This window comes from Haliotis rufescens, unplaced genomic scaffold (assembly GCF_023055435.1).
Source record: "Haliotis rufescens isolate VD_foot unplaced genomic scaffold, xgHalRufe1.0.p SCAF_3, whole genome shotgun sequence".
NCBI classification, from domain to species: Eukaryota; Metazoa; Mollusca; class Gastropoda; order Lepetellida; family Haliotidae; genus Haliotis; species Haliotis rufescens.
Genome location: NW_025964001.1, coordinates 39476951 through 39493527, shown reverse-complemented (window position 1 = coordinate 39493527; position 16577 = coordinate 39476951). Strand labels below are relative to the sequence as shown.

The window sequence follows — 16577 nt, the reverse complement described above, 5'->3', positions numbered from 1 at the left end:
TAGTAACTTTATTTGTAATGATTGTCACTGGCAGCAAATGACTTAAATGCTCATAAAATGTTGAGTTCTGTAGTGACCAGATTTTAACAGGAAGTGTGACCTTGGAGGTTTACAAATATAACAGACTTCATCATTCAAGAAGTTTCTGGTTGGGTCGGTTTCTAAAAGTCTGGCTGTACATAAGAGTGACATGCGGAGGATCGAGACCTTTCACAACCAGATTTACCACGTGCTGAGTGGATACCTATCTGAAAACACTGATTTCCTGCCAGCTTCCAACAACCTTCCAGACTCAAGAACAGCACACAGGCCTCTGTCAAAATATTTGACAGTGACAAATTCTGGACATTCGTGACATATGTTGTAGGGGCTGTTATTGCTGTGGCCATTTATTTGACCCACTGTACTGCCTTTTGTGACTGTAAAACTGTTTGTTTCAATATAATCTGTTGATTATTCATTGATCTTATGTGGTCATTTACTGATTTCAAAATTTAGTTCTGTACAAACTTTTGGTTAACCTGGCATTTCAATTTGGAAATGACCTCCCCACAGTGTGTAAGAGTGAGGAGTCCGATTCCCTCCTGGTTATTGCACCAGGGAGGTGTTGAAGAGAGGGATGACGTCACCAGCCTGTACAACTAAATGTCACTCAACACATTACAGAGCATTATCGGGGCTGGGCCACAACTGGCAGACAACTGTTCCACTTGAATTCTCTCACATGCTTCATGGAAACACTGCAACATTCGATTACCTACTGCCATCAAGTGCATGTCAAAATATCCATACATCTGGTTAAACATTAGCATGAAGTCTACTCGTTGGAGGTGGAGGGGACGTGTGTTTGACCATCACGCAAGCTCGGAGGTTCACACAGTTTAACCAGCGCTTTTAAATCGTTCACACTTCAATGAACCCAATTCTTAAGTATTATTGCCTTCACCCATGGTGAGACAGTACAGTCAAAAACCGCTGTGTCGAGGGGACCTACGTAAATGCTTCGAGGTTTGACACAACCAATAATGATAAATAAAAAAGGAATATGCAGGGACCAAGCTTTTACTTGGAGACAACCGTAAGTTCAACACATCAAAGTTCGACACAACACTGTTTGACTGTATATGTTAATGCATTATTGCCAGAAGGTATATCAAGACCTTGTTAATGTGCAATACTGGGGATTATCAGAAATATATCAAGATGTCAAAGTTCAAGACAAGCGGAGACTAAAAGCTGGACCATATTATCCATAATGATTCTGTTTAGACCATAAAGGTATTTTGTCACCTCCTACCCATGCTTATCATCATAGGCAACTAACAGGGTTGGATGGTCAGGCTTGCTGACTTGGTTGATGCATATCATCGTATCCCAATTGTGTAGATCGATGCTCATGATGTCAATGACTGGATTGTCTGGCCCAGACTTGATTATGTACAGACCGCCGTCATATAGCTGGAATATTGCTGAGTGCAGCATCAAACAAACAAAATATTGATTCAATAAGGTTTCACTGTTTCAACCCTACAGCAACAGTACATAATTAGTAAATGATACAAGATGTTATTAGTTATCAATTTCTACAGTTACCATGAATTATATTAAAGGGAGCTGATATCTACAACAGTGAAGTCTACAGTACACAGATCCCAGGCTCCCCAGATACAGCGGGGAGATCATGTGATGTGCCACTTTCACCCCCACCTTCACCATAGGATGCAGCTGAGGACCTAGATTCACAGTGCAGCCTCTAGATGGTGTAAACGTATTACAAACATCCCCCCACAGGAAGAAAGTGTGGTGCAGGTTTGGGTTCAGTTCCATCTGCTTCCCACAAAACATGTTTAAATATACAGAAGTCAGGGACTGTTATTTTCAGTTCAGTTTAGTCTGCTATTCTCACAACCTTTTTAATTCAAAGGGCCTGATGGAGTACAGTATTTGACGTAATAAGCGCCCAGTGCGCTCTCAAAATTAGAAATAGGGGGCCCTTATTAGAATATTATTTTGGTGAAAAAAGAACAGTTGAAAGATAGTAAATTTCGTGGTTTATGCTGACAGCCTGAAATGTTTATATACGACAGATGTATTTTTCCAGAATTTAATTGCCCATAATTGAGGGTGCATATAATACGTATTATACACGAATAAATAAGTCTTGTGTACATTGATCAATCGAAAGAAGTGCTAATTGGGATTGTTCACTAGCCAATATATTATCTAAATCACCGTGGGTGCTTATTAGAGCTGGGCGCTTATTATGTCGAAATACGGTATATCGTTTAGAGTAACTGTAAGAGGAGTGAAATTTTTTTGAAAAAGATTAACATAAAATGTCAATAAAAAACTGCAAAAATTGATACTTTACTTCTTATCGTAGTAATGCTTAAATCTTGTAAAAATAATAAAACTAGATGTAACAACAAAACAAATCCAGTCAGTGTTTGTTATTTGAAATACAAATTACAATAATGACACGAAAGTAGAACTAGCTGTTCCCATGTGCCCCTACAGACAGAGTGATAATCCACATTCACATGGATATATAATTTGGGATTTTAGAATCAACTTGTCAGCTTAAAATGAAAATATAATGACTACTGAATAAAGGCCCCCAAATGTTACTGACTCGTGACTTGTAACAGAAGACCCTATTTGTGGAACATGTTCTAGTATAAGAACTGATCAAATTTGTTCAAATGCTGCATCTAGACAAGGGAGACAATATAAAAACATAAGTTGTCTCCCCTTTACTTCAATGTCACAGGATGACCTTGGTTCCACACATACCATAATTAGGTGCATTTTTGCTGCATGAACAATCTTACACTTATTCACAACAAATCTCAAGAGTCATCTGTCCATTAATTTCTTGTGTACAGCTGTGGCTCATGTTTCTCCTTACAGTCGCAAGAACCCACATCCCTTCATGAAATAGCATATAACTTACAATTCTAGCCTAATGCCTAGTCCTGCACCACGACAGTGGAATTTATCGACAAACTTATTATTTCTAACACTCTTGGCAAGTCTAGATTTCCTTGAATTCACATTAAAACAGCAGAGGTCTCATGAACAGTTCTCTTGCAAAAATATATGATTATTTTATAGAAATGTTTTCATAGACTGTTAGTCTACCTAGTGCCCTAACAAGACAAGAAGGGCATAATTGTATGTGATGCAGTACTGGCTTGACTCCGCACTCATGATTCGGCTGAAGCTGGCCCAAGGGTGTGAAGATACCGGCTGATATACTTGGCATTAAGGCCGGAGTGTGAGGCAGACATACATATATTCAGACATCTACACTTCCCGATCTTGGCTAACTCAGAGAACCACCCAACAAAATCCACAATACAGCTCTTGTCGGACTGGGAGTTGACCAAAGCAATCTGCCCATATGGACAGGCCTTAACCATTACCATTTTCCCCACGCCTTTGTACAGTATATTTTTATTCAGACAATTAGTTCATCACTGGAATTTGACCATGGTTCAGCAATTGGTGCATTCATTAAAAGGAAATGATTAAAAAAGATTTTCAGTTTGTGAAGATCAGAAAATATGATAACAACCATTCCATTCAGAGGTGAGGTGAAATGGGGTTTAACGTCGCGTCCAAGATTATTGCACTTATATAGTGACGTGCATGTATGTGTGTGTGTCTGCTTTTACTAGTCCAGACTGATTCCGATTCATAGTGCTAGCCTACTGAGATACCATGCCATATCCCACTCAGACACAGTATACTGACTCCAAGCTGACCAGTCCCTGTTTTAGCCCCTTAATGCCGAGCACCAGACAGGGTAATAACAAGTACCTTCTTTTAACGTTTTTTGGTTTGACGCGGCCGGGGATCTAACCCTGTACCTTCACCTCCTCAGGCAGACGCTCTACCACTAGAACATGGAGGAGGTCTATTCCATTCAGAAAATTTATATTTCTATGCTAATGGTAATAATGCAAGCAGTTAATTTAGCTATACAGACCCAAGAAAGATTTAGGCCGCCTTGTTGGTGGATAGGACTGAAGAAATTCTAAAATAACTAATTAAGTTAAATGGTGGGCATATGAAATGTACATTTATATTTACCCTAACTGAACCTTTTCAAGAATTTTTTTTACACCTCATTGACTTTCACAACACTATCCACACTCCACTATCCATTGTGACCATCTGATCTACATTCGAGAGTTGAGTTGAGTTGAGTTGAGTTGAGTTGAGTTGAGTTGAGTTGAGTTGAGGTGAAACTGGATTTAGTGTCGCCTTCCAAGATTATTGTACTTAAATAGCAGTGTGCATGTGCCAGGCAGGGTAACAGCAAGTACCATCTTTAGCGTTTTTCAGTATGACTCGGCTCGGGGGTTGAAACACCGACCCTCCGCTCTCTGGGTGGATGCTCTGGGGTGTCAACACAACACACTGTAGACCTATGAGTTTTTTCCACAGAAATGTTTATTTATGACTGCAAAATGTTGGCAAAAGATCACACATACACCTTCTATGCACCTGGGTATTGTATTATTGACTGACATAATACATGACAGGCATACCTTACATAGGGAACAACATGTACCAGGGGGGAAAATTGACTTTCGACATGCTAAAGATCAAACTGATAATCATCAATGTAACGTGTGACCTCATTTGGATCAGTGAAAACAAATGTTCTACAGGGCACTGTGACATCAGCTGCAAAATGACCTCACAGTTCATCATCCACAGCTCATTAGAGGTCGTCATCAAGGCACTCTCAAAGGTCAGAAGACCTAAAATATCATGTGACCTATCCATGTAATAACAGCATCCTGCATACAACACCACTATGTGACCTAGCTACCAATACATCTTAATTGAAGGTATCTTTCAAAACAAACCATTTATTCAAGCAAATATTTAAGCATCCAATGTTTTTGCAGAGCACAGCCCCCACGCCCACAGTGATTGGGAAGTTAGGGTACCATTGTAGTGTATATGAAACACAAGCCATTTGTTATAGTGGTATTCTTCTGATAACTCGCAAATACTGGGCATTGAAGGGTCACACATGGCTTCGTTCCACAAACCTCTCTTAGTGCTACGACTGTCGTAAGTCTATGTTAAAGTATGGGAGTTACAATTATCATAGCACTACAATCGCTTTGTGGAACAAAGCCACATTTTCTACTGATTAGTCAAGGGCCAGTTCCACAAACCATCTTATCACTACAACTGTCATAATATAAGTCTATGTTGAAGTATGGGAGTTACGATCATCATAGCACTACGATCGCTTTATGCAATGGAGCCATTATTTTCTACGGATTAGTCAAGGGCTCCATTCCACAAACCTACCTTATCGCTACAGCTGTCATAAGTCTATGTTAAAGTATGGTAGTTACAATTATCATAGCGCATCACTTTGTGGAACGGAGCCATGTTGTATATCGGTAGGTCAAGGTTGGGAACATTTGACCAGACAAGTATCACCTCAGCTGTTTGTTCATAAATAGTTTGTGTAAGGACTTATGGATACATAACTTCCCCGATACCTACATAAGTTTGATAATGTTTGTTTGTATGTTGTTTAATGCCCCACTCAGCAATATTAGTTATATAATGGCGGTCTGTAAATAATCGAGTCTGGACCAGACAATCCAGTGATTGACATCATGACCATCGATCAATGCAATTGGGATGCGATGACATGCATCAACCAAGTCAGCAACTCTGACCACCCGATTCCATTAGTCGCCTCTTACGCCAAGCATAGTCACCTTTTACAGCAGGCATGGGCTGCTGAAGACCTATTCTACCTCAGATCTTCACGGGTTGTTTGATAATGTAAGCTGCCCTTGAGGATTAAGCACCCCATGAAATGAACACCGCCACCTTCAAGAAAGTTCCCAGATCACCTCTTACACCCAGGGCTGTGCCGGTGTACTTGACTGACATGCAATCTACATGTAATCAACATGATCTCGCCCACTGCAGGGTTGGCAGGTGCAGGTGCTCCGTCACACAACATGACAGTCAAACACAACACTGCTTGTTACGTTCTTAATATCTTAACAATGACAGATTTATCACAAAAATTGTCATGCGACTATGAAACAATATTTAATATAATTTTTCATTCTGTAAGCTCTATGAATCATGCTACAGTATTAACACTAAACCTGACCTGATCACGGTGAACACATTTATCATTTCAGGGGTTAATCTGACTGAGTCTGGTAGTTAATTACCCGACTATAATAGGCTTTTGTTGTGTTAGTTGAGATAAGCCTGAGACTGATGTCTGGGTGCCACATGGTCCGAGTGATGGAAAACAAATAGCAGACTTGACTCATGAAGAAATACAGAGATTTGTCAAAACACTACACAAATAAACATCTCATTATTCCTGATATAAGTACACTGAGATATACTGCAAGTCAAATATGTCCAAATATTATTTATTTATTCGCCTGAATGTAACCAGTCATGGCGGCAAGGACAGAGAAGCCACTATCACTGGTGTACTGAGGGATTGCACAGCCATCATTACGGCCCTAGGAAGGAGTGAATACATTGGGTTAAACCCCGATTTGAACAGTATTTCAGTTATGTACCGTATATCGCCGTCTATAGAGCAACCCCACGTATAAGACGACCCCCTGTACAAGCCTTTAAAATTGATGCTAATTTATATACCCTGTCTATATAGCGAATCGGAATGAAGCACGTCACCAGCCCATACACAATCCCTACATTTGCAATAAAAACGTGTTTGTCTTCAGCAGAAAAAAAATACATCGTTTCCCTTCAGCGAATTCAGGGAAACAAACAGATCATAACAATTAAACTTGGTCAAAACAAATTTAAAAGTTGAGATACAAATAACACTGACATGATCATTTACCGATTAAATTGTATTTCCTGTTCTGAAAGGCATTGTTTCATATGAGGAGATTAAGATTACCGAATGTTGGTGTATGTCAGTTTAAAGTGGGAGAAGGCCAAAGGTGACACAGGTCATCAAAGTTTAACTCACTTGGGTGAAAACAATGAACATGGGTAAGTTGCTGACAGACCACAAGGCCCGACTTTTAAAACTTGGTTTACCAATCTGACACGTCTAAAAAAAAAGAACAATTGAAAAACTGTGTTCTTTTATTCTGCTGACAAGAAATACGTAAAATGTATAATAAAAAAATCTCACCTCATTTACTGCAATTAATATAGATATATTATTTAAAATACTAATCATTAGTCTTCCTGCTCAACCCATTATATTTGTACGTTATAGCGTGTCTACATTACCTGTCGTAGGATATACTTCACAAGAAGTGTAGATGTTTGGCATGGACTAGGTAGGATATGAGAAAACCTGGTCCTAATGCCTATATATCCTAAAATATATTATTCTGATAGAAACAAATAACTGTATATAAGTTAAAAAGGAGACCCAATGAGATGTAGGAAATCTAGACTTGCTCTCTCTCTCTCTCCTCTCTCTCTCTCTCCTCTCCCCCTCTCTCTCTCTCTCTTTTTCTCACAGTCATGGCGCAGGACTCAAGGAAACAAGACTTGGTTTTGTCTGATCTAGACTTACCTAGGTTTTTAGTAAAAATAAATATCTCTCTGTATATATATGCAAATTCCACAGTCATGGACTAGGACAGTGTGACAGACTACAGATCCTTCACCAGCTAAGGCCTAAGTAGGTCCTCTCATACCTCCCAGACTGCCAGTATCTGTGTGGAATTCATGTACAAGCAGTCTGGTCAACAGCCATATAAGGACAGAGATATAAGGTCAGATGACCATTCAGTATGAATTACACAAGCACCTGGTGACAAGTCTAAGGCAGACTACCAATTGTCTCTGGTCACTGCACACACCTAATTAGAGAACAAATCCTCTTGTGATAGATAAACACATGAGCGAACATAAACATTTTTCAGTAAAACATTAATCAGCCTGCACTTGAATTTGCATTTTCCCCACTGATCTGCAAGCCCTAACAGATTAATGTGTAATAAATAAGTCTTGAGAGAAAAAGAAATGACAATATGTTATTAATTTACAAACCTGAGCTGAATTTGTGTTAGTATCATGAATTAGTAAAACATACAGATGTTTTTAATGGCTGGACATATGGCGCACTAATTTTTATCTACCCACGACATGCCTTGTTGGGGCATGTAAATAGTATCATTCCACTAAGGAGAGTCATGTCCATTGTTCCGGCCAGTCATTATTCTATGTAACAACCCCTGCACACACCAAGGTCTGACGACTGGATACAGTCGATAAGGGAGCGAGTCTCGGTTCACAGTTTTGCATCGTTGCGAAAAGCGCATCGCAGTTGTGGCCCACGTCTTATCATCAGTTAGCATCCAACCTGTGGGTGATATCGATCTGTCGGTGATATGGATACCTTGATCCATATCATTGGTGTTATCACTTTAAGTCAAACAATTCCCCATACACTTAAACTGTTTGTTTATATTTTATTGTTTCACGGTATAGTCATGGAAAGTTAATTTACAGATGCTAGACAAAACCCAATGACAACAATCAATACCCAAAAGCCCAATGAAAGAGTCTTTGACATGCTTCCTGACTCCCCCCTTCTGCCCCAATCACCACAGTCTGCCATGCTTCCAGTTTAAGCTATAGACTGGCAAGACCACAAGACTCCCCCCTTCTGCCCCAATCACCACAGTCTGCCATGCTTCCAGTTTAAGCTATAGACTGGCAAGACCACAAGACTCCCCCCTTCTGCCCCAATCACCACAGTCTGCAATGCTTCCAGTTTAAGCTATAGACTGGCAAGACCACAAGACTCCCCCCTTCTGCCCCAATCACCACAGTCTGCCATGCTTCCAGTTTAAGCTATAGACTGGCAAGACCACAAGACTCCCCCCTTCTGCCCCAATCACCACAGTCTGCCATGCTTCCAGTTTAAGCTATAGACTGGCAAGACTACAAGACTCCCCCCTTCTGCCCCAATCACCACAGTCTGCCATGCTTCCAGTTTAAGCTATAGACTGGCAAGACCACAAGACTCCTCCCTTCTGCCCCAATCACCACAGTCTGCCATGCTTCCAGTTTAAGCTATAGACTGGCATGACCACAAGACTCCTCCCTTCTGCCCCAATCACCACAGTCTGCCATGCTTCCAGTTTAAGCTATAGACTGGCAAGACCACAAGACTCCTCCCTTCTGCCCCAATCACCACAGTCTGCCATGCTTCCAGTTTAAGCTATAGACTGGCATGACCACAAGACTCCTCCCTTCTGCCCCCATCACCTCAGTATGCCATACCAGTGTCATCAGTACCGCTGGTACTTGTTGATGAGGGTTGGACTTAATTGACAGTGAGGAAAATGTAAGTACTCTCAGCTTGCTGTTGTAGTCACCCGGGTTAACTGTGTCAGCGTATAGTGTATTCCATCAAGTAAAGAAAGAATGGCTATACCATCATTATCTTTGTCTGTAGCCACGCTAGGACAATCACAACAATTAGCGGTAGTCTGCCGGGTTAACTGTGTCAGCGTATAGTGTCTTCCATCAAGTAAAAAAAGAATGTCCATACCATCATTATCTTTGTCTGTAGCCACACTATGACAATCACAACAATTAGAGGTGGGGGTTTGGTAGTGAAAGTGAGGTGGTGGTACAAAGATATAATAATTAAGCTGGTCTTGCAGACCTTCAGATAACATCAGCTGGGCCAATCAGATCTACTAAGTGCTGATCTGAATATTTCATTATCCAGAATCCAGGTCACTAGTTTTCAGTCTCTTTTGTGTCAAACTAACAGAGAATCCCAGACTAGATCCTTAGTACCCATGTTGAGAGTCAGCTAGCTGATAGTGTGTTGTCATACCCATCAGTGTCATCAAGACCAAGATCAGAGGGTCAGCTAGCTGATAGTGTGTTGTCATACCCATCAGTGTCATCAACACCACGATGAGACGGTCAGCTAGCTGATAGTGTGTTGTCATACACATCAGTGTCATCAAGACCAAGATCAGAGGGTCCGCTAGCTGATAGTGTGTTGTCATACCCATCAGTGTCATCAACACTGCGATGAGACGGTCAGCTAGCTGATAGTGTGTTGTCATACACATCAGTGTCATCAAGGCCAAGATCAGAGAGTCAGCTAGCTGATAGTGTGTTGTCATACCCATCAGTGTCATCAGCACCACGATGAGAGTCAGCTAGCTGATAGTGTGTCGTCATACCAATTAGTGTCATCAAGACCAAGATCAGAGAGTCACCTATCTGATAGTGTGTGGTCATACCCACCAGTGTCATCAAGACCAAGATCAGAGAGTCAACTAGCTGATAGTGTGTGGTCATACCCATTAGTGTCATCAAGACCAAGATCAGAGAGTCAGCTAGCTGATAGTGTGTGGTCATACCCATTTTTAGTGTCATCAAGACCAAGATCAGAGAGTCACCTATCTGATAATGTCTCACCAACACTGTGTGGACAGTGAAGGACTGATGACTACACCACTGTTGTACATACAACACGCAGTGGTCCGTCTATCTGCCAGGTAGATAATGTCTGACTCGGTCAGCTGTCCCATGTCACACCCTCCATCACTGACATGACCAGAAGGCAAAGGTCACAAGGTGCAGAGGGGGCATTTGGTGCATTAACGTAGGTCATCAAACTGGTAACATTTCATAAATATTCCCATTTTCTCAGGAATTTGAGTTAAACAAGTATTTGTCACAAAGTGACGAAATATCCCCCGCCTGTATATACACCATAGTACCAAATATGAAGACAATCCAGCGATTAGTTTTTGAGATATCGCGGCAACACCGTTTTCCAACTCCAAAAGCAGATTTGCCTGCTGTGACCTTGAAAATGGGGTCAAGGTCACCAAAACCGACTGGTGTCTGCGGAGTCTGTATATACACCATAGTTCCAAATATGAAGACAATCCAGTGTTTAGTTCTTGAGATATCGCGGCAACTCCGTTTTCCAACTCCAAAAGCAGATTTGCCTGCTGTGACCTTGAAATTGAGGTCAAGGTCACCAAAACCGACTGGTGTCTGCAGAGTCTGTATATACACCATTGTTCCAAATATGAAGACAATCCAGTGTTTAGTTCTTGAGATATCGCGGCAACTCCGTTTTCCAACTCCAAAAGCAGATTTGCCTGCTGTGACCTTGAAATTGAGGTCAAGGTCACCAAAACCGACTGGTGTCTGCAGAGTCTGTATATACACCATTGTTCCAAATATGAAGACAATCCAGTGTTTAGTTCTTGAGATATCGCGGCAACAAACAGGTGGGACGTACGGACGGACGGTTGTGAATACTATATCCCCCGCCGCGCGAAAGCGCGGCGGGGGACAAAAAGAAGATAATCTTAAAGTCTGATATCAAAATACAAAGCCTACTACTAACAACTTCCTTTTAGCATATTTAGCCTCATTTCATCAGACTGTCCTTATCAGTCTCTGCTTCCTCTTGAAAATGACTTCTCTTTCAACTTGCAACCTTCACATGGCTACATAGGGAAACAGATACTTCATATCTGCAGTACTAGCGGAGTTCACAAGAAATATAATACGATTGTTTGTGCCTAAGTGCATGGATGCTCTTAAATGCTATTAGGTTCACATTGCCTGTGACTGAGTTAGTGAGTGAATGCTGAGTTACACTGCACACAGCAGTATTCATGCCATGTCATGACACCTTACAAGAAACAATCCATGCTGTGTGTACCATAACACACTATCAGCCAGGTCAGCCATTGTGGCCACACAATCCCCATTTCTATTATCCCTTACATTATGCATGTGGTACTGGAAGAGGCAAAATGGGTCAAACGTTTCACATACATTGTGATGTTCATGCACGTGTGTGTGTGGTTGCTTGTACTAGTCCACCCACTGAGTTACCATGCTGCAGTTTAACATGGCTACCCTTCTCAGACACAGTATACTGACTCTGAGCCGACCAGTCCAGATCTAGACCAGTCTGTGCCCTTTAATGCAGAGCACCAGGCAGGGTAAGAAGTACAATCTTTTAATGTCTTTTTGTATGATGTGGCTTGGGGGAGCAAACCACTGACCTGCTCTCAAGGCAGACGCTCTATCCACTAGACCACGGAGACAGTGTCTGTTCTGAGAGAATGAATGTGCTGAAGCCAGTATCAAATATCCTTATCTCTTGCAGGGTTCTCTGCCCTATTCATTGGAATAGAAGCAGTCACATAATGACTCAATGTCAGGTCTGATCATTTACAGTATTGGACCGGTGAAGATCCGGGGTAAAATAAGTCTTCAGCAACCCATGCTGTAAAAGGCGACTATGCTTGTCGTAAGAGGCAACTAACGGGATCAGGTGGTCAGGCTCACTGACTTGGTTGATGCATGTCATCGATCCCAATTGCGTGGATCGATGTTCATGATATCAATCATGGGAATGTCTGGTCCAGACTCGATTATTTACAGACTGCCATCATATAGCTGGAATATTGCTGAGTGCAGCGGTAAACAACAAACCAACCAACTAATTTACAGTACTGAGTCACTAAAAATAGAATGGGAATTACTGGGAAGTGGTATTCCTCAAACCTAAGCCAAGCTTCTAACATTATTGGAGCTAATGTAGTTTGATATGTTAAATCTGCACTTGTCTATTTATAATAAAATAAAACCATTATAGACTTAACGAGCTCAATATCTCTATTTATGGACCTGAAAAATGCAATATTGACCTCAGACTTCATCCACAATCATTATAGCATTTTTTTACCATGTAAAGTCTCCAATTGTATGTCGTAACCTGTAGATAATCAGCTCTTGGCCAAGTAAACCAATGGTTGATCGCATGGGCATGACTGTACAATGACACACAATCAACCAGGTCACACTAAGCTTGTTTGTTTGTTTGTTTGTTTGTTTGTTGTTTAATGCCGCACTCTGGATCCAGTGACTCTTTCAGTGCATGATGTCAGGTTTGGCCTTGAAATTAAGTATGTCTGATGTTGACAAGATTGGTTGAAACATACGAATAATAGTGTGTTCTTATGTGAATAATTGTTTGTTTGTTTGTTGTGTAATACCATACTCTTCAATATTCCAGCTATATGACGGCGGTCTGTAAATAATTGAGTCTGGACCAGACAATCCATTGATTGACATCATGAGCATCGAACTACACAACTGAGACACAATGACATGCATCAACCAAGTCAGCAAGCCTGACCACACGATCCAGTTAGTCACGTCTTAAGACAAGCATAATCGCCTCTTACGACAACCATGGGTTGCTGAAGACCTATTCTATCCCAGATCTTCATGGGCCCATCATCTAGTATTACAGTGTAAGGCCAATACACTGTAGGGCTAGTCAACCACATGACTAGCAATCATAATTTTGTTTATTTTTGTTGAAAACAAACAAACCTCGAAATGTCTGGGTCAGAGACTACCATGGATGCCTAGCAACCTTTCCTCACACTGTGACACATCAGGTTGAGCTGAGATATGATTCATCACACGCTGACAGGTTTGGCTGACTGGCCGGGGATGTACATACAGCATTGTATACAGCACTGGAATGTGTCTACCACAGGTTTGTTAGCAATGCTATCTATTCAGGCCTAAGGTTCGAGAAAAATAATAGTTTTCTGCTTCTTGATTATTGTCCATATGAAGAATCAAACATGCAATGAAATAAACAAAATTAGTGTCCAAAACATCTTGCATGCAAGCCACATGCAAAATGTACATTGAAGATAACCAAAGATTTTACTCAGGGATTCACTGGGTCTATTTGTTTTTTAGTAAAGGGGAGTCTGAGTTGGTTTGTTTGTTTGTTTGTTGTTTAACACCGCACTCAGCAATATTCCAGTCACATGATGACGGTCTGTACATAATCAAGTCTGGACCAGACAATCCAGTGATTGATATGAGCATCGATCTATGCAATTGGGAAACGATGACATGCATTAACCAAGTCAGCGAGCCTGACCAACTGATCATGTAAGTCGCCTCTTACGACAAGCATAGTCATCTCTTATAACAAGCATGGATTGCCGAAGACCTATTCTAACCCGGTTCTTCACAGGTTGGACTCTGGGTAATACATGATTCCCAGGCATGTGACTTGCTAAAATGCCAAATCGTATTTACTTGCCATGGAAGCCAAACCAAATTTTGGATGGCAATAGCTTGAACAAAACATTTCACATAATTACTTGTGATTGAAGATCACTGCCTTAATACCTAGTTATATAATAACCTGTTCAACAGGAAATTGTTAAGAAAAGCAACTAGTTAAATATTTATCTGCATAGTTTGAAATCATCTAATAACCCGTATAAAATAAATAAATTGAAAAAAAGAAGAAGAAATGTATTAAGTCTATGAATGGCATTTAGAAGTGATGAACATATGGAAGAGAATTCATGGATGTCATAAATAAAGAAGTTAACATCTAAATTCCTTGAGAAATTTATTTGCATTTATGTTTCCATAAACAGGCCACGCCCACTAAGGGACTGCTCTGGACTAATGCTTAGTCTCTGACAATAGATAGAAACAAATATCTCCATTTATATGGAAAAGGAGCCCCAGGGAAACTCAGAACCTGATGAAAATCTAGACTTGCTTCATTTAGAGCTTGGATTCCAGAAACGGCTAAACAGAAGAGCAAATGGCATGGTTCAGGGACTGAGGCAGACCATGACTGCTGTTCCCCTTCTGTTACGTAACTCATATATATCATATGTAGGACTTGTAGTGCATTATTGCGCTGAACAATGGTGCTAACTTTGTATTGCTGTCTACAGGTTAATTGTAATAATAATTAAAAATGCAGCTGTGTTGACTTGACTTATATTGATTCAATATGTTTTAGGTGCACACCGTTTTTAAAGTTTTTACTACGATAAATGCAAAAAACATTGAAGTCAAATCTGAATTAGATCAATTTGTCATAAATTTACAATAGCAAACACCATCAAGGCTTACATGCATATATTTTAACAATCACTTTACTGTGATTTCCATGATGCAGCACTTTCTTGAGGTTCTGTCCAACATGAGATGACCCTTGTGTGAGTACACATGTATACAGATCACCTAGTTACCTGCAGGGATGGCAGAGTCTCAAAGCTATTCCCATGATTCATGATTCAGGGATTGTTGGACAATGGTTACTAGAAGTGGGAGAATACACAGATGCATCGGGGGATCGCTATTTATAACTTCTTGATGCAAGTATCAATCAGTCGCACACTAAGTAAAACAATATCGATAGTTGCCTTAAATGTTTGCTTTAAAAACTGTTACACCGAACACTAATTAGTAGTGAAAACATAAATATTTTTATCCATTGTGCTACACTTGACACTACCAACTGTAAATCATCAGTATGCCAGGTATTTGGCCACATTGTCTATGAAAAAGATGGCTTACACACCACAGACGAGAGAGAGCACATGTAAGTATCGTGATACGTATGGGTCCATGGGCAAGGTATCGTGATATGTATCAGATCACGCAGCTGGTGTATCCTCCCAGCCCTGTCACATATACATGTATTGTAGGGCCTGTTACTGAGGCAAAACAAAACTACTTTCCGTTGGCATAAAGAGGAAAGTAATGTCCTTTTGGCAGCCCAACTGTTACAAATGTTAGGGACTACAGAGCAATATAGAGAATAACCTACAACCTATGAGAATTTATGGTTTATTTGTCATGAATTAACTTTCAATGAAAGTCATTTTTCAAAGAAAATATCTGGATTTCTCCTTTACAGGAAGAGACATCAGCTAAGAGGGAATGACATGAAATCATCTGTGATATCACGAAAAAATGGATGACATCATCTTCAGTTATATTAACAAAGCGTTCAGATGACAAGGGTTGTTCCTGAAACAATCCACCCAATAGAACACCAGCGTGAACCAGCCAATCAGCATGAGGCACATATGATAATGCTCAGTGAGGCTTAATTCCTGACACTGATTTGCTTGGTATCTGTGCCCCTGTGGTTAACATATGAAAACAAAAAGCAAACAAAAATAATAGTCTTGGTTCTCAGGCACCAACCGCATCATCATAAAGTCCGCCTCACCTTTCGTTTTTATTTCCATTTTCAGAAAAAATATAACATCTTTAAATATCCCGCATTTCGAACACACGACCCTGTCAATGAAATGCTACAAGAGTTAGAAACAACATGATTTCACGGAAATTATTGTTAAAATTTAGTTACATACTAGCTTGAACCTAAAAAAAAAAAAAAAGGTCCGCCCTCACTATATTTTCAAAAGCCATTGCCTGAGAACCAATCCTTTTATTTTTTAAAGCCTAAGATGTACAGTGGTCCTACCTGTAGGTTTTCATTGTAGAGCATGCTCTTGAGCACCTGGTCTGAGCGCCGCTGAGCTGCTCGATGCTCCATCACGTTCTCCAGGTAAGTCAGGATGTCTCGGACTCGGGTCTCCGGGGGCAACAGCTCCAGAGCCTGCAGGGAGATGCAGAAGACAAGGAATATTAATCGATGTATTATCACATGAAGTGGGTGAAATCTTTTTTTTTTAATGTCGCGTTCAAGAATA

At 40.6% G+C, this 16577-nt stretch overlaps 1 protein-coding gene across 2 annotated transcripts in view; it reads right to left on the bottom strand.

The window, feature by feature from the left end:
• LOC124120414 (vam6/Vps39-like protein) overlaps nucleotides 1–16577 on the bottom strand; it is a 98937-nt gene that overhangs the window by 42055 nt on the left and 40305 nt on the right. For both annotated transcript variants that reach the window (XM_048402945.1, XM_048402946.1), the window contains exon 24: nucleotides 16349–16483. In XM_048402945.1, the coding sequence (XP_048258902.1) occupies nucleotides 16349–16483 (135 nt within the window). The remainder of the gene's footprint in view (nucleotides 1–16348; nucleotides 16484–16577) is intronic.